The 19,436-nt window shown below is 54.2% G+C and overlaps 1 protein-coding gene across 12 annotated transcripts in view; it reads right to left on the bottom strand.

The window, feature by feature from the left end:
- SHANK2 (SH3 and multiple ankyrin repeat domains 2) overlaps positions 1–19,436 on the bottom strand; it is a 548,430-nt gene that overhangs the window by 388,996 nt on the left and 139,998 nt on the right. For all 12 annotated transcript variants that reach the window (XM_060302789.1, XM_070046075.1, XM_060302792.1 and 9 more), the window contains exon 9: positions 11,517–11,633. In XM_060302789.1, the coding sequence (XP_060158772.1) occupies positions 11,517–11,633 (117 nt within the window). The remainder of the gene's footprint in view (positions 1–11,516; positions 11,634–19,436) is intronic.

The following is a 19,436-nucleotide window of genomic DNA, read 5'->3' as shown; positions in this document are numbered from 1 at the left end:
AGAACGTCTAAGTAGAAAACGTGAGTCTTAGAACAATGATATAGCTGAATTTCACTTACATTTTAAAGCCAGTATTCTAGAAAGCAAAGAATATGTCTGGAAAGATGTCACCAGTTAAGGGGTTTTACTTTCTCAGGAAGGAGAAGGGATGACGGAGTAAATCTTTTGTTATTATTATTTTCTGTACCTACATTTTCTAACGTTTTTAAAAGGCAGCCAATAGTCATTTCTTGTGGATTTGTACAATGAAAATCAATCTATTCCTGTCCACTTATTGAGCATCTACTATTCACCCGGAGAGGCCAACCCTTTTGAAACTCCTGATGGGGAGGGTGGGGACAACTACCCACGGATAAAAAGACACACGCAAGGGAGTTCCCTGGTGGCCTAGTGGTTAGGATTCCGGGCTTTCACTGCCGTGGCCTGGGTTCAATTCCTGGTCGGGGAACTGAGATCCCGGAAGCTTCATGCTGCGGCAAAAAAAAAGACAAGTGGAAGCACATGGCTATAGAAGCAGTGGCGACATGAACACCTTGCCTAATACATGCAGCTGGGCTGTTACGACGGGCAAATTACACTTTGGGAAGAGCGTCTGGATGATCAAGTGCCCGCAGGTGCCGGCGCCTCACGCAGCTGGGCCGCTCCAACTTCTACAGGTCTCTGCACAGGGGCTCCAGTGCAGGTCGTGGTCAAACCCCAGCCCTGGGCCCATCTCCCTGGTCCACCTCCAGCTATAGAGTCCAGAGCAGAGGCAATGGGCGTGGTCACCCAGGGCGGACACGCGGCAGCTGCAGTGATGAGTAAATGAAGCCACTGACCAGGGTCCCCCAGGGGCCTGCTTACGGGGCCAGGCCAACAGCCCCACCCCAGCCCAAGGGGACCTGCTGTCCCGGGAAGAGTAGGGCCGAGGCCAGGGCACACGGCACGCGCCGGAGGACCTGGAGAAAGAGGAGGCCTGAGACGAAAGCTGAAAATCCAGAGCAAGGCGGGTGGGCGGTGCCCAGGGAGGGTGGGAGCTGGGGAGTGGTCTGCGGTGATGAAAACGTTCTATTACTGACCGTGGGGAATGGTTACCCAACTGTGTACACAGACTGAAAAACACTGAACGGTATATTTTAGATGGGCAAACTGTATGGTGTGTGAGTTATATCTCAATAAACGTGTCACGTATTAGAAAAGTAAGAGATAGAGACAGAGTCAGAGACCAAGAGACCACAGAGACTGAGGGAGACACAGAGATAGAGACAGAGAGACCAAGAGAGACACAGAGACCAAGGGAGACGCAGAGATAGACAGAGACAGAGAGACCAAGAGAGACACAGAGACAGACACCAAGGGAGACGCAGAGATAGGCAGAGACAGGGGAGCACGCCTGCTGAGAACGCCGGCAGGAAGATCACTCTCTGACCGCGAGGTCCAGCCAAGAGCACATCTGGGTCAAGCAAAGCACAGCTGGGGCGACCCTGGTCCCTGTGACCTGGGCGAGGGCCCCCCTGGGGCCTCCACTGCACGATGATGACTTTAATGAGGAAACCACTTGTGCACGCAGCACACAGGAGCCGAGGCGGAGGGACTCTTGTTCTCTGAGCCGCGGTCAGGGAGGCGTCGGACAGGGCGGGAGCTGCTCGCACACCCGCGGCCAGGGGTGGGGCGGATCTGAGCTCTGCAGGGAGACTGTCGTCGGGCTGCGGGGGTCCCGGGGCCTCAGCTGTACCCTTGGGTGGCTCTGAGGGTCACTGCAGACTTAGGGGTGCTTGCTGTACGGGCCTGGAGGAGGCTGCCTTCATGGACCGCTGTGGGCAAAGAGGGGGCCCGGGGTCCACGTCGGGGTGGGTCCCCAAGAAGGGGCAGAGGGACATGGGGCTGTCAGGAGTGAGGACAGCCCCCGTGGGGTGGCATGCGTGAAGAACACCTGAAGATAGAGGTTAGGAGAGAAAAAGGCAGTGGAAGGACACACTCGCCAGGAGCCCCACTGTGTCCTGAAACAGCCGTGAGTGTGTGAGCTCGTGCCCGGGTTCAGATGGTGGGCAGGACCCGCACCACAATATAGGGGTGGGAACTGCAGGGAAACCTGAGGCTCTGTCTACACTGTTTGCACCTTTTCCACGAGCGTGCGTTCTCAGTGCTTTGAGTAACTAAAAGCATTTGAGAAAATTTAAAAAGATGTACTATGCGTGGCAAACACACCTTTCATATCTGGGGTGCAGCGGAACCCAGGGTTTAAAAGAAGAGTCTCGGGCGTTACTTCAGGTGGACTGAAGGCCGGTGAAGACCGCGCCCGGGTCTTGTTATTGTATTCCAGTCTCAACTCCCGCTCGGCTGGGTCTGTAGGTCAAGTTCTATTTAAACACAGACCCCTGAGCTTTCCAGTCCTGCCCCGGCCTCCCTACCCCTGGCTGCGTTTCCAGGACCCGCTCCAGCATCCCCTTCTCCCCTTCAATTACACCTAGCTGGATCTTGTTAATTACAACCCGAAGTAAATTAATTTAATTAATTAAAATGGCCGTGCTATCGTGCCTCAGCAAGCAACGTCTGCAATGAGAGACAAAAAGCCGAGGGCGTTTGAAAGAGTCCTGGCACGGAGGGGACACAGAGCCAGGAGATGCGCGGAACTTGGGCAGGTTACATCGGGGTGTGGGCGTGCAGGTGAGAGAGAAGAAAGAGTGAATTCCTGAGACAGCAAGCGGGGCAGACCCCCCCAGGGGCTCAGGGGACCCGAAGGCTGCCTGGGGCTCTCATCCTGAAACGAATTCACACTGGGCCTCAGTGTGCCCTGGCCCGACTCCAGGGCAGCCTGGGAGGACCAGCCAGCTGCCTCAGATGCCCAGAGCTGCTGGCCTATCAGGACCCCGAACGAGAGCCTGACCCGGCGACTCCTTGGAAACGCTCCCCACGCTCAGCAAGGGCTTCCACTGAAAACTCCCATCAGAAAGGAGGTTGGTTTCCTATGAAGCTAAGAATAAACCCTTGTCAGGCAATGCCAGGCACACTGTCCCGGGAGGAATCCAGCCAGGATCCCGGAAGACTCCTCTGCTCACCCACGGACGGGCAACTCTGAGTCAATATTAACCAACCTGAAGGTACGCACCCCCTGACTCTAACATTTACCAGGCTTCAAAGCGAGAGCACGTCCCGGAGAGCGATTTCAAAACGGAAGGGCAAGTGGTTCACGGGGCTTCTGAACAATGACACTGTGTGTGTGTGTGTGTGTGTGTGTACACAGGCACACGTGTGTGTGTGCGCACGTGAGCAACATGTGTGCACGCACATGTCTGTGCACGTGTGTGCACACGTGTGTACAGGTGTGTGTGTGTGTGCGTGTGTCTGTGTGCATGCACGGATGCTTTGCAGTTCAGAAAACACATCTACCTGCTCCTTGATTCCACCCTCACAGCATCCCTGCAAGGGGCTAGTAGGAGGCCCATTTCACAGGTAAGGCAGCAGAGGCCAGGAAGGGTTAAGTGAAAAACTGCGGCTTCCGAAAGGGAGGAAAAGGAGAAGTTGTGACCCAGAGGCGTTGCTAATGGAAGCCTAGCTCTTCCCTTGCACGACCGCTAGCTGCCCGAGTTCCCTTGTGAGGGAGGTGTGTCTTCATCCTTTTAAACAAGTCCATCAAGTACAGATACAACCTGTGTGTTCTGAGGGCCAAGGCTTCAGGAGGAATATCCAATTATCTTCTGGGCATGACTAGCGGAGAAATGACCCCTAACAAACGCACGCTCCTCTCCTCCCCGAGCACCTTGAGGGTCGCCCTGTCCTGGTCGAGGCATGCAGCCCCTGGGGTCACCACCCCCTGCAGGAGCCCAGGTGACATCGCTCTCATCTTACCCATGAAGACGCAGGCCCCCAAAATGTGTTCATGCATGCAAGCAACGAGTCGGTACTGAGTGTTGGCCACGCCACGTCCCATCCCAGCCCCTGGGGACACACAGCACCACGCAGACCATACAAGACGGTCATGTGATGGAGAAAGTGAGGCAGGTGGTCAGGGAAGGCCTCCCTGAGGCGGTGGCCTCCAAGCTGAGCCTCAGCCTCGAGGAAAGAGCCATGTGGCAAAGGGGGGAAGCGTTCCTGGCAGAGCAAGCAGCAAGTGCAAAGGCCCTGGGGCCGCAGGAAGCCGGGGACAGGGGACAGGAGAGGAGCTGCGGGGCGGGGGGGGGCGACAAGGGCCTTCTGGGTCACGGGGAACGCAGACTGACCCACGTGGCACAAAGCCACTCCAGTGTCCTGCAGAAAGTGAGGGAATAAAGACTGGGAGGCAGATGGGTGGGGCAGTTGGGGGTGAATGCAGCGGTCCAGGGCAAGGATGCCAGTGGCCTGGGCCAGGCTGGGAGGGGACAGAAGGGAGCTGACCAGACCTGGGAGAGGGGCCGTAAGGGCCAGTAAGGCCACCCAGACTTCAGGCTGGAGCCACAGAGAGTCGGGCACTATGTACACAGGGGGAGGAGCCACCCACGCCGTCTCCACGGCGATGTCGCCACGGGGTGGACATCACTGCCAGAGCCCAGGGGAGAGATGAGTCGGCACGTTGGGACCCAGCCGGCGGTGTTTTCTGGAAGGTACCTAAGGACACAGACAGGCCTGCCTGAGGTCACCGTGGGGAGAACTGGGGCAATGGAGTGGGCGGCACGGACGCCAAGAGAAGATGCCCCGGAGCGGCTGAGCTGCGTGGGGACAAGGCGTGACCGCGGCGATGCCACCCGCTGCCCCGAGCTAGAAGGGGTGGAGTCTGGCTGGAGTGTCCTGTAAGAGAACAGGGGCAGGAAGTGGAGGCTGCGAGTCCAGCGAGGTCTGGACGAGGCCTGCGGTGCAGACGTGGTGAGAAGTGAAGGCGGACGCGCTCGTGCAGCCGAGGCGACACGCGGAGGAGATGGCGGCGCCTGCGCATGCGCACGCGGCCCAAAGATGGAGGAGGAAAGGCCAAGACAGGCGCTCTGAGCGTTTTGCTTCAAACTACCCAGGATGGGCCGGCTTCGACTCCGGATTTCCAAGTCCCCCCGCCCCCGGAGCTCTCATTGCCACTGCACCGAGGCCGTCTTCGCATAAGTGTCACAGACGTGAACTACTCAACACTCCAAATTATAAGTCAGGAACTCATTTCCTGTTCAAACGATCCCTTGAACGGAGCCTGTCCAAGTAGACACAAGCCCAAGAAGAGCCTAGATGCGTGCGATCAGTAAAATTTTAAAGTGTAAAGAGCTGGGAAGTTGATGTCACCAGAGCGAGGTTGGAACCTGGCTCCACAGACCACCCTCCTCTGAAGGGTGATGCCCCAAAGACCATGCTGCACGCACGCCGTGGCACGCACGCCGTGGCACGCACCTTCACCTGACTTGTGACCAGTGGAGCCCCATCCTCCCCCCAGTCGAGGGGTTAGAGGAACGTCGCCAGAGCCTGGGGGAGGAGAAAAACAGGGTGGGTCTCGAAGCCCAGCTTTGGCGTTTACCGGCGGAGCTGCTTTGCACCAAACCTGCATCTCCTGGCCTGCACGAGGGAATGACAACCGACAGTAGCCACCACAGGCTCGCTGGGGGGATCTAAGGGGAAGGACCGTGGGGACGCCTTTCTACACGCCCTCAACGCCCAGGGGATGATTACCCCGTGATTGCCCCCACGGAGGCCCCCACCAGCTACTATGACGACTGCTCTGCGGGATTCGGACAGGACACAGAGACACAAACAGAACACAGCCTGTCTCTTTACTTTGGCTCTCACTAGAACCAAGAGGCCTGCTCCAGAGAGGCAGGGTTTATTTTTCTATCTTCCAGACAAATTGGCCCGACCTAGTAACCTTTGATATTTAATATTCCTTCCCTTCCTTCCTTATCCAAGGTGGAAAAACAAACACCAGGCTGCGTCCCTCCCTCTGGTGCTCCTGGAAAGGCAGCAACAGATGGAGGGAGTTGGTAGATTAGATGCAATTTGCTGCTTACAATCAAAGCCCTAATTAGTTGATTTCATAAGAGAGGAAGAGAGAATATTCCGATCACAGTGTGTTTTACTAGAAGTGTACAGATGAGGTCTGCCTAAAATTGATAAAACACACAATCAATCCATAAATTTGATGCTTTCATATTTAATGAGAAGCTTTGTAAGTCAAATTAACAGCAGTATGGGCAGTATCCTAATCACCACCTTCACCGTCAACATCACCATCACCACCATCATCGTCACAATAGTCACCATCATCACCACCATAGTCACCATCCATCATCATCACCACCACCATCATCATCATCACCATAGTCACCATCCATCACCATCATCAGCACCATAGTCACCATCCATCACCATCACCACCACCATCATCATCATCATCACCATAGTCACCATCCATCACCATCACCACCATCATCACCATCACCACCATCATCACCATAGTCACCATCATCACCATCACCATCATCATCACCATCGTCATCACCATAGTCACCATCCATCATCATCACCACCACATCATCACCATAGTCACCATCCATCACCATCACCATCACCATAGTCACCATCCATCATCATCACCATCACCATCCTCATCATCACCATAGTCACCATCCATCACCATCACCACCACCATCATCATCATCACCATAGTCACCATCCATCACCATCACAACCATCATCACCATCACCACCATCATCACCATAGTCACCATCCATCATCACACCATAAACATCATCACCATCACCATCCTCATCATCACCATAGTCACCATCCATCACCATCACCACCATCATCACCATCACCATCACCACCATCATCACCATAGTCACCATCCATCATCACACCATAAACACCATCACCATCACCATCGTCACAATCCATCATCATCACCACCATCATCACCATCACCATCCTCATCATCACCATAGTCACCATCCATCACCATCACCACCATCATCATCGTCATCATCACCATCCATCATCATCACCACCATCATCACCATAGTCACCATCCATCATCACACCATAATCATCACCATCACCATCCTCATCATCACCATAGTCACCATCCATCATCACCATCACCACCATCCTCATCATCACCATAGTCACCATCCATCACCATCACCACCATCATCACCATCACCACCATAGTCACCATCCATCACCATCACCACCATCACCACCATTATCACCATAGTCACCATCCATCATCATCACCACCACCATCATCATCATCACCATAGTCACCATCCATCATCACACCATAATCATCACCATCACCACCATCATCACCATAGTCACCATCCATCATCATCACCACCACCATCATCATCATCACCATAGTCACCATCCATCATCACACCATAATCATCACCATTACAGCCACTCTTACTGAAAATCTGCCGTGTGCCAGGCATGCCATATGTTTGCTTTCTATTTTAAGCCTCTTAGCAACCCTGCAAGCTGGGTATAATTATCTCCATATTACAGAGGAGGGATTTTATGAAACCCAGACTGCCACGGCTCCCTGCATTGCAACTCTACCTAGAGGCTGCTTCTTAGTGCCTTTCCCTGACTCCCATCCTGACCCAAAAGCACTGTGTCCCCACAGCTGGGACAGTCTATTTCTCAATGTTTCTCCCCAGAGTGCCCTGTACGGCACCCCTTTCTGCTTGAAGTTGCAGAGCGGTTTCTCTTGTTGGCCCTGAGCCTGGCCTCACACAGCCATACACATCCCATGTATGTAGAAATTGAAAGTGGACACAGCGAGGAGGCCAGCACACCGGTGACTTGGGGAGGACAGGACTTCAGGTTAGGTACCATTGCCGGGTGCGCCAGACAAAGGCTCAGGGATCTCCATCCCTCCCTCCATTCCTCTCGGACAGGTCATCACAAGGACGCTAGTGTGTACGGAGCTATGCATCTCTGAATCACACTGAGAGGCCGAATGGACCGGCTTCTCTTAGTACATCAGTGAGATGCCTCAACGGCTGAGGCGGGACTGAGGGAAAAGGTTAAAGGTCACACTAGCATCCCAGGGAAGGGGCACGAGGGATTAATGAAGCTGGATCCCAGAACACTTGCTGACTCCCAACTGGACATGCTGTCCAGGGGCTATGGGGCCACCAAGCACCAGTCTGTGACCCTCTGTGATGGCCCCTGGCACATAATGCAAGGCAGGGTGTCCGAAACAGGAGATGCCACCAAAGGCACTTCTACCCCTGCTGCCACAGAGGGACAGATGGGTGGAGCTGGACAGCAGTAGGCTGGCCCTGGAGGTCCCAGGACCCTGGAGAGGGGACAGCTCTCACTCCCTGACGGGGCCTCCCTGGCACGCTAGGAGGAAGACACTCAGCCCTGGAGTGGGGAGTCTGTCCTTACCTTACGTCTGGTGAGAGGACAGATGCAGCCTTCTATGCCTGGCTGGGCCTGGCAAACTGGGGCCCACAGGCTAACCTGAACCGCTGCCTGTTTTATAAATAAAGTTTTATTGGCGCACAGCCACACATTAATCTGCATATCACCTGTGGTTAAGTTCACACTGCAGCGGCAGAGTTGAGTAGCTGTGAAGAAGTCCACGTGGTCTGAAAAGCCAGAATATTTACTAAATGACTCTTTACAGAAAAAGTCTGCTGGACCCTCTAACCTAAGGCAGGAGTGGAGGGGTGTTCCTCAGAGCCCCGGGCAGCTCTGGGCCCTCCTACAGTCATCAGCCGAGGGTGGGGACAAATCTGGAGGAGGCAGAGTGACACCAGTCAAACCCAGCACCATGAATAACTCGGAATTCAGATTCCCAACACGTCTTGACATTTTCTAACAGAAAGGTTACGTGTTCAAAGACCATCTTGTCCACCATTATTTCAAGAGACAGAAAACATGGTTTTCTGGGTTTTGTTTTGTTTTGTTTTTCATGATAAAATCTACTGGGGACAATTAAGGAATGCTTTTTCCCTCTAAGGCAATAATTAAGAAGCACACGTTGGCACAGATGTTTTACCAACCAAAGCCAAGGTTCACGATGCGTGTTTTTCTAGTGCAGCCGAGCAAGATCTCTCCGTGCTCATAAAGCCATTCCAACATCCAAATGCCTTGGAACACCTAGGGCCCCAGCTGCGTGCAAATCCCATCAGTATGCTTTCATTGAGGAGCTGGCCAGCAGCTCTCAGAATACTCCTTGGAGTCAAACTGAAATTCTTCCCCAACCTCATCTGGCTGAGCTGCTCTCCTGTGCCAGGAGCAGGGGACACCCTGAAAGATGGTGGTTTACGCCCCTGAGAAGGTGAGCCCAAGCGGGGAGGGGATGCCCGTAGGGAAGACAGGTAAGGCCTAATAACGACCTGATCCTGGGCAGTTCACCCTGGCTGTACTGCAAAGGGCTACAGAGTAAAAAGTACAACTAACTCTATCAGGGGCTCATCAAGAAAAGGCTTGACTGAGGGCAGGATATCTCAGTTGGGTTTTGAAGGATGCATAGGAGTTTTCTAGGGCAAAGAATCTAGGAGGTTTCAATAGCTAGAAGCAAAGTGGGATTACAGAGTGGCTGGAGGGGCCTGGGATGGAGTAGTCATGGAGTGAGCAGGGAAAGGACTTGGGTGTAGGCAAAGGCTGGAGATTTCACTCAAAAAGATGGAATCATTGCTTTGGATTGGATGGTAGAGAGAGGATAAGCAGAGTGCACACAGCTTAGGGGCCCCCAGCAGTCACCCTAATCCATGATTTCCCCTCTGTTCCTCTAGGTGGTAGACCCCCCCACCCCTATTTTGCTCAGCTGCTCTGTGGAGTGTCCACACCTCCCTGCTCCAGACCTTATGTTCCCTGAAATCAGAGAAAGAGAAGAATAAAAGAAGAAAGGACAGAGGAGCCCTTACTAGTGATATCCAGGAACTATCTTGACTTCAGGCACCAAGGAAACTAACACCACCCCCTGAAGCAGTGCCCCAACCCATCTCCGGGGAGCCAGCCCCTTCCCACACCCCTCCACGTGCCCCCCTACCGACTTCTGGCCTCCCCCTGCCTCTCAGCAGGACCAGAGGCTCTCAGCTTCACTCCTCACACGGTAGCCCAGTGGTCACACTGCACGGGGTGTGTGCCCCGTCATTTAGGAGGCATGCCTGGGGGCAGGAGTCGCATCCCACCCCTGCTGCTTCCCGAGCACACTCACTCCCAGCTCGCCTTGGTTTTCAGTCCATCTCACACGGAAGACTGTGGGCTTTGTACAAATTGTTCTCATCGAGGCTTCACTTGTGGGTGTGTCCCCAAAAGTAGTGACAGTGGGGTCCTGAAGAAAGATTTGCACGTTCACGGCATCACTATTCACAACAGCCAAGAGGTGGAGGCGACCCATGTCCCCTGACAGATGAACGGACAAAATGTGGTCCATCCACACAATGGAAGATTACTCAGCCTTAAAAAGGAAGGAAATTCTGTCACAAGCTACAACGTGCATAAACCTTGAGGACATGATGCTCAGTGAAATAAGCCAGACACAAAAAGATAAATACTGCGTGATTCCACTCCCATGAGGTCCCTAGAGGAGTCAAATCCACAGAGACAGAGAGTAGCTGGTGGGGGCCAGGGGCTGGGGAGGGCATGGGGAGTGAACGTTTAGTGGGGACAGAGTGTCAGTTTGGGAGGATGGAAAGTTCCGGAGAGGGATGGAGGGGATGGTCATACAATAATGCACTGAACTGCATGCTTAAAAATAGTTAAGACAGTCAAATGTTTGTCATGTTTTACATATTTAGCCACAATTCAAAAGGAATTGAAAAGAAAAAGCCCACTGGGGACACGTTTGTACATGTAGTGATGTAAGGCTTGCCTCTGTTTCATGGTGGTCCTGTTGGGGTCTGGTGGGGCACCATAACTGTCCTGGGGGCTCTGTCAGCCACACCCTTCCCCATTTCATGGCTCCACCCCGCACCCCCCCAGGCCCCAGTAGAGACCCCCTGTGGGGTACGTGTGACACCATAACCGCAGAGTCTGCACCCTCAGCCATGGGGGTTTCGATGCCCATCTCTGACTGTACCAGCTGTGCCCCAGGACCCTCCCCTCACTTCCTGTGGCTCAGTTTTCTTCTCTACAACAGGGATAACCACTCTCAAAGAAGCAGGTGAGTACCACTCCCTGCTCTGCACTGAGTGTGTCTCCCCAGATTCCTATGTTGAAGCCCTAACCTCCCAACGTGACTGTATCTGGAGATGGGTCTTCAGGAGGTGATTAGGTTAAATGAGGTCATGAGGGTGGGGCCCCGATCTGATAGGATTAGTGTCCTTAGAAGAAGAGACACCAGTGCTCGTTCTCTCTCTCCACATGTAAGGACACAGTGAGAGGAGTCATGCAAACCCAAACCAGGAAGACGACCTTCTCCTGGAACCAAGCAGGCTGGCACCTTGATCTGGGACGTCCAGCCAGGACTGTGAGAAATAAACGTCTGCTGTTTAAGCCGTCCCACCTGTGGGACTTTGTGCCGGCAGCTGAAGCTGGACATCCACCTGCAAAGCACTCAGCACAGCCCTGGCCCCGGTGCCCACGTGGTTACGGAGGGTGTGGGGCAGCTGCCCTGCTCACTGACCTGGTTGTAGAGGGCGCAGATGTGCAGGGCAGTGTTCCCCGAGGCGTTCTGGGCCCCCATGTCAGCCCCGTAGAAGAGCAGGTGCTCCAGGTGCTGCACGTGTCCGTACCTGCAGGCCTGAAATGAGAGTCCACGCTGAGACCCGGGAGCTGCCCGGGACGCACCGGGCGCCCCCAGAACCAACGGTGTGGCCAACACAGCCCAGCCCCCATTCTGGACCAGGTCCCACACCTCAGACCCCTGGGGAATCAGGAGAAGGAGCTCGTATTGGGTTTGAAGACTGTGCTCAGCTGTTCGACCGGGGGGTCTGCAAAGGGGCCCCCGTTCCTTCCATTCAGTCCCGAGGCCCGGGAAGCCCAGAGAGACCAGGGCATGTCTTTGCCCCCGGCCTCAGCGACCAGGAAATGCAGACCAGGGTGCTCCGTCCCAGGTGTTGTTTATCCAAGCTCCCCACCCCGGAGGAGGCGTGAAAACAGCCGGGAGCGGTGCATGGACCGGGCTGTGTCCTGGGAAGAGATCCCGCCCGTCCTCTTCAAGGCAAGGGGCAGCCCCCCCCTTTTCTGAGCCCTTCTAGGGGGTGATGTGTGATTTATGAGCCAACAGGGCTCTGGGGTCAACCAGATCTGGCCTCGTTTTCCAGAGCTTTCACTGAGCCTCTGTCTTCATGTGTAAATGGAAACCCTACTCTTCCCAGGGTTCTCATGAGAGTCACATGAATAAGGGGCCTGAAAGGACCCCCAGTGATGCTCGGGGACAGGCCAGCTGCCCCCCACCCCTTGCAGCTCACAGGGAGCAGGGAGGGCCCCGTACTGTGACCAAGGGGCTGCCGTCCAGGTCCAGCAGAAGGTCCAGCGCATGCCGCTCGATGCCGGAGCAACCCTTGACCTTGGGAAGCAAGTCATATTCGACTAACCCCACCCCCTCCACCGGCACTTCCTGGGCACCCAGCGATGGGCAGTGCCGAGGGTGTAAGACCCACTGTCCCTCTGGTGGGGTGACAACCGGATAGGGAGACGTGAAAGGCAGGAAGCGGGGGTTCTGATCCAGAACCACTCACACCGAGGGTGGGGAAGCGCCCGGCAGGGAGACGGCCGGCCAGGCCAGGACAGGCAGCTGCGGGTGGTTTGGGTTGGGCTGCACGGTAGCCAGAGGAAGAAGGGCTCAGTAATCCTGCCTTTCCGATAACTGAGACAGATGGAGGGGCGTTTCACCTCTGCACAGTCCACGACAAAGAGCTACACCTCGCCAATTAATAGAGAGGAGAGATGACAGGAAAGACACGGGGACTAGTAATTGGATGAGCTTTAAAAAAAAACCCTGAGAAACACCCACTAACAACCCCTGTGCTGCCCGTAATATCATCTCATCCGTTTACAGAGCAGATCGTTCCTGAAGATACGGCTTTTCCCTGCCCACCCGCCTTCCCTTCTTGTGGCAGCAGCGCCTGCCTCTTCCTCTGGGGTACACCCGACCCCACTCCCAGAGGTCTGGGGGCCTGCCCCACCCCCCATGCCTGCAGTGGACACAGAACAATCTATCTTCCGGCCACAGGCGTGGGCTGGGGATGCCCAAGTGACTCTCGGGGGCCTGTGAAGACGAGACTGGAACATTTGTCAGAACCACTGAGAAAATGAAGTTCTCTCTTTCCTCCAAGGTGGCCAGCAAAAAAGCCACAGAAGCCGGAGCTGCTGGGGCCACCAGTGCAGAGGAAGGGAGAAGTGGGAGCTAAAGGAAGGAGAGAGAAAACAAGACACACACACACACACACACACACACACACACACACACACACGCACGCACGGCCAAGCAGCAGATGCCCCGTGGACCCCTCTCAGCTACAACTGGGCCTGGGTTTTTCAGGATGTAAGCCTAGGCATAATTTTAATTTTCCCCTTAAGCCAGTTTGAGTTGGGATTTTTGTTCCTCCAATTGAAGGAGCCCTGGCTAATCAACTCTCTCCAAAGAACTTCCAGGAGGCAAGACTGTGTTACGGCGTAATTGAATTGTCCTGTAGTCAAAAACAAAGAGAGTTGGCGTAAAAAACATCTTTACAATCACTCCAGACTCACCCTTCCTCTTCCCCGGGTTCATCTGAAATTGTGGGGTTTCACATTACATCATCGGGATGGCGTTCACGTTCTCCCCACCAAGGGTTACAATAGGATCAATGCAAAAAGGTAAACTAGAGCCTTTTACTCCGGGCTGACTGTCAGGGAGAGAATCCCCCTCAAGGGCCTCTTTCTCCAAGCCTATTGTTTGAAAACAAGCGAAACCAGAAACATCAGACAAGTGCTGAAACAAAAAAACCTCCTGTAATCCCACAGTCTTAAATTCTACCATTCACTCCTTTAAAGGATCTCCTTTGCACGTCTCTTCTTTTAGACCACCGGCTGTTGCGTGATAGAAGCCGTACCTGCTGAGGAAGCAGCCTCGCAGACGGGGAAGGGGGAAGGGAATCTGAGCAAGGTGCTGGCCAGACCAGTCGGCAGACTGGCTGCATTCAGGGGGGCTGAGCAACAGGTAAATGCATGGAGGAAAATGGGAGCAGGTTTCCCACCGTCAAAGAAAGGGAGTTACTAATCCAGCGCGGGAGAAAACCAGAATAGACTCTGTGGTACTGGACAGGAACAAGAGCTATCAGTATAAGCACACGGTTTTCAATATAGAGAAAAGCAAAAAAGTAATGTGTAGGAACACGTGGACGTGCGAGGACGTGTGTCCCTAACTCCCCCTCCTGAGAGCGGCCGGGATCAGCAAAAGCCCGGAAGCAGTGAGCACACTTAATACTCGGATCTTGGGTTCTAAATACCACTCTAGACGGTAAGCCCCCCTACACATGAACAAGTTCAGTTCTGAGGGGGCATTCGTAAGTCCAATTTGTTCATAAGTGCAACAAAGTTAGCCTAGGTTGCAGATAACGCCAGACACGGGAACGAAGTTACGTGACTGGACATGCGGACACCCATTCGCATCTTCGAAAGCTTGCAACTTGAAGGTTCGTATGTAAGGGACTTACTGAACTCGGAAGAAAGAACAAGGGCTTCTTACAGAGATGGCCTATTCCAGGGCTGAGGCAGGAAAAGAACGAGATGAGCCTGGAATACCTTGTGGAACCAGAAGGTAAGGAAGTGCGCCAGAAAGGATGGGGGTGTGTCCACAGGACACACAGGCCACCTTGATGCGGCTCCTTGGACCCAAAGTGGGACAACATTAACAGATGGTTACCTGTTGAATAAACAGACATCCACGAAACCACATTGCTACAAATAAGTGAATAAATAAACAAGAAGAGAAAGCTCTTCCTGATGACAGAAAGCCAACGAATTAGCGTGAGAAGCAAGGATGGGAGTAGAAAATCTCCATTTAGATTTAGAGAATCTCCAATGAATTACTTAATTCAGACAAGAAGTACCATTGGGTGCTAAAACTAGCAGGGGACAGGGAGATGAGAAAACGGGTTCCCTAAAATAGTCTAAAGGTCCCACAAAATACTAACTTCCAAGGGAAGAGAAAACTAGGGTGGAGAACCTGGCAGGTTCCCCGTGATCAGGGGGTCAGAGTGAACATTACCAATAACAGCAAATGGTCACCACCTGCCACGTAACAGGGCTGCCAGAAACACACGTCCCTTCCATGACATTCCTGCAAACATGGACACCTTGCATCTCATCACGAGGAAACACTGAGCAAACCCAAACTGGGAGACAGTCTCCAAAATGACTGCCCCATAATCTTCAAAAGAGCCCCTTGAGAGAATCTAGGGAAGACTTACGAAGTCTCCCAGATGGAAGGGCTCCTGCGGGATCCCGGACTGGATCCTTTGGAAAAACTCAAATGTGGTCTCTGAACGAAGGGAATATGGGAGAACTCTGTGTTGCTTTTGCAACTCCTCTTAAAGTTTGAAATTAAATACTCATTCACAGTTAAAAAAAAGAAATGAGTGCTTGCTTGACATAAGGACCTCAAAGCTTATCAAAGTAAGAATTTGTCCTCCCCCAAGATAAGCCGTGCTAACCCTCTGTCCTTTTTCTGAAAACGGTGTTGTCCTCTCTGGCCCTTGGGAGACAGATTAAAAGGATGGACAGAGGTCAGAGAGGAACTAGAATGTAAAACAAAACAGCACCTCTTACACTCACATTGCTTACCCATTTTTTTCTGAGATGCTTTATGGAAAATGCATGTGTGTGTGGGGCTCCGCCCCACATCTCCTGCCTGCAAATCTCCCGGGCACGAGTATTTGGCGTAGACTCCCCACAAGATCTGGGATTTGGGATTCATCGACCTGTGCTGGGCATCCCCCCCCAAACACATAATTTGGTGTAAATTAGGGAAAAGAGTGCTCCTTCCTTCAAGCACTACACTGCCACCTGCTGGACACCTGTTGTGATAAATCTACAAGCCTACATTTACAGCAAGTGTCACAGCGCCCCCTGGGGTTGTGCAATGCAATTGGAGCAATGAGGCGTTCACTGCATTGCAAATGCTCTGCTTGGTTCAGTGCCACAGGCAAAATTATTTACGTCCACACCACACTTAGGCTTTTCTCCTATAATACGTACTTTATAAGACAAGCTGGAGATAGGACAGCAGAACAGTTAGCAGGCAGTAAGCCCCCACACAGAGACCCAGGACCACACCACGAGGGAACCTCCCCAGGGGCCTGTCCCTTACTGTGGGGTCAGGGGAAGCGCCAAGGACTTGGAGCCCAGGGCTGAGGGCGAGCAGGGGTGAGCTCAGCGAGGAAGAGGGACAGGAGGGAGCAGCGGCCAGAAACGGTGATTTCCTTACAGTTAAAACTCCTCACTTGAAAATGATAAATAATAAATAGCAACCAATAACAAAGGTAAGGCCAAATGATAAAGCATCCTTTACAGAATCATTGCAGGCGTCAAATGAGACCTGTGTGAAGGCCTGTGAGCAAATCGGTTAAGTGCTCTCTGACTGCCAAGTATCATTCCTCACAGAGGAAACCAGACATGGCCTGATGACAGTGATAAGGATGACAGTGATGGGGGCGTGGTCAGATGATAGTGACCAGGATGGTGATGGGGGCATGGCCAGATGATAATGACCATGATGGCGATGGGGGTGTGGTCAGATGATAGTGACCATGATGGCGATGATGGAGGCATGACCAGAGGAGAGTGATGGTGATGATGGTGATGATGGGGGCGTGGCCAGATGATAATGCTGACAATGATGGTTATGATGGGGGCGTGGCCAGCACTTACTGAGCACTTACTAGATGCCAGGCACCATAGTCAATGCATCATTTAACTGTCTTGAGAGCTCTATGAATTGTTACTCAGCCAGCTTTAGAGATTAGCAAAGAAGCTCAGAGAGGGTAAGCCACTTGCTCAGGTGACCCAGGCCATGTTGAGGGGGTTTTGCAATCCCAGCCCAGAATATACGCTACTGACAGCACAAGGAGGAAATCTCACTTATCCTCCAAATGGAATCGACAGACTCAGGGAAGGAGGAAGGGAGCGAGACGCCCCATGTGGGCCAGTCCTGTGGGCATAGCTGCCCACAAAGGTGTGTGGAAACACGAGACCAAGCAGCTGTCCTCTCACTGGGGACGGCGTCCTCTTCAGGAACCTTGGCTTCGCTAGCAACTCTTCCTCAAGTCCTGAGACAGCCAAACCCCCCTCCTCCCTCTGGTCGGAGCTAGGTGCCGGGCACTGTCCCGGTGGATGTGAAAGTACTTAGCAACTAAAACTTCAGTGAAGCCCCCGTAATCTGGCCCACCATGTTCTGGGAATGCATTTGGGTGTTTTTTACTTCCTTCTTTATGTTTCTTCGTAGTTTTAAAGACTTTCATGTCGAGCAGATATGTCTTTTGTAATGAAAAAAATTAGAGTAACCTGAATAACAAGTTGAAAGATGGTTTGCAGACAGGTCAAAAAAGTTCTCTTCCAAAGTCAGCATTCAGGGGACGGGCGTCCCCAGTCGCGGGGCCTGGGGGCTGGATGTGAAGACCTCCCTTTGCAATTAAACACCTGCCCCGGGCAACACCCCGGAAAGCCACGCAAGCCTTCTGCAACACCTGTGAGCAGGTCAGGTTGCGGGCACTCAGGTGCCCTGGAAGGATGGGGAGCCAGCCGGCTGGGAAGGAACTGTCGGCTGCCATGCAGAGGTAGTTGTGGACCCCAGAACTCTGAGGTGCTTCTCCAAGACAGCAGGGCTAGAATCAGTCCAGCTGGGCGATGCAAACCCACCTGCCCTCCACTTCCTTCTGCCACAAGTGCCTTGTCATTAGAGGGGTGGCTTCTGTCTGAGAGCCCTGGAGACCGGACAAAGAAGCAGGCTTCTGGCCGGGAGCCCCGCTGGGAGCCTCGGGCTGGTCACTCACCCTCTCTGGGCCCGGCTAACTCAGAGACCAGCGAGGGTGTCTGCGAGGGCTGCTGGAGGGGTGTGAAAAGATGGAGAGGACAGCGTTTGCTGGGTGAACGTGAGCCCTGACGGAGGAAGATAATCCGGGGGCGGGGGGACGGCAGTGTGCGAGGTTCCTCGCTGAGCACCCTGCACGATGCCCTCCTGACGGTCACGCCAGAGCAGGTGAAGACAGCGGCTTGGATAACGCAGGTGCTTCCGCAGGACTTGCGCGAAAAAGAAACCCGCCACTAGAGGGCGGTGGACGGACCCTGACGGGTGACGCGGGATAGCGGAGCAGGATGGGACAACTGGGCTGAAGGCCTCCAAGCTCCAAAGGCGCCGCCGGGGGCGGGGACCCCGGAGGTTGGGTAGCTCTGGTGCTGGATGCTCGGAATCCACGCAGGGGGTGTCAGGGGCTGGAATCATGGCAGGGAGCCGGCACCGGAGAAAGTGACCCCCACTGCCCCAACACGCACGGTCACCCTCCGTCTCAGGGCAGCCGTCCCAAGAGACAAGCGAGATGGCCACGACTGTCACGTGCATTCGATAAGGGAGTCAGACTCAGCGGGAGGCCAACCCAGCACGGAGTGGGGGGAAACATTAGCCTGGTTGAGGGGGGAGGGGAGAACAGGTAGGAAGGGGGGGCGAGGGCAGGAAAGAAGAGCTCTCCAAGGTCTCCCCAAGGTCGTCGGGGCACGGAGCCCCCCGTGAGGGGTCACTCAGCTGGACTTGGGCTGAACGCACTCCGCTGCCTCGTGTTCTGTGTTTCTGATGCTCCGGCACCAGGGGTCTTGCTGGCTGCTCCCCTGAAGGGGCTGCCCTGCCAGGAAGAGCTGATTCCCGGAGATGGAAGAGGACTCAGCCGTGAGCACAGCTTCCAAATACAAACCACCGTGCAGAGTCCTCACCTGAGCCCTCCTCTCTGGGGCCGTCGCACTCAGGGCCCCTCACCCCTGTCCTAAGCACCCAGGGCAGGTCCCAGACAACAGGGCAGCCCCCGTGCCCCAGGGCCACTGAGCTCACTCAGCCTGCTTGTCATGCCTCACCCGTTCCCTCCCTCGAAAACCACAGTAACGGCTCTGCGCGCACAACCCCCCGCCTTCCCCGCGTGGCCGTGCGTGGTGGGCTGTGCCCCTCTTCTTGGGGTCAGTAACAAACCATTCTCGCTGGGCCTGAATAGTAGAAGAACCTACAGTTAACGGAGGGGCTGAGGAGCAGAAGCCTGGCAGATGGAAATACAGGGTCCTTGAGGACCCCCAGGGCTGCTCACGCCAACAGGGCTAGGACCCCCCCTTGGGAGTCGCTGGCGGAGCCTGAAACTCTCCTCTTTCACACCCTCAATGGGTCCGCGTGTGACGATGGGCTTGGCCTTTTAAAGGTCACCACGGAGCTGACAGCCAAGTGCAGCTGTGAGCGGAGACGAGCAGAGGGACAGAGCACTGCCCACACCTTGGGGACCCCCGTCCTGCCCCAGCCTGGTCACCGTGTGAACCATCTCGGGGAGATGTGAAGCACTGCCGGGCCTGCGCCACATGTGGGCACAGA

The sequence above is a fragment of the Globicephala melas genome, chromosome 8 (genome assembly GCF_963455315.2).
Source record: "Globicephala melas chromosome 8, mGloMel1.2, whole genome shotgun sequence".
Classification (NCBI taxonomy): domain Eukaryota; kingdom Metazoa; phylum Chordata; class Mammalia; order Artiodactyla; family Delphinidae; genus Globicephala; species Globicephala melas.
Note: the sequence above shows the minus strand (reverse complement) of the source record. Positions and strands in the feature narration are given on the sequence as shown.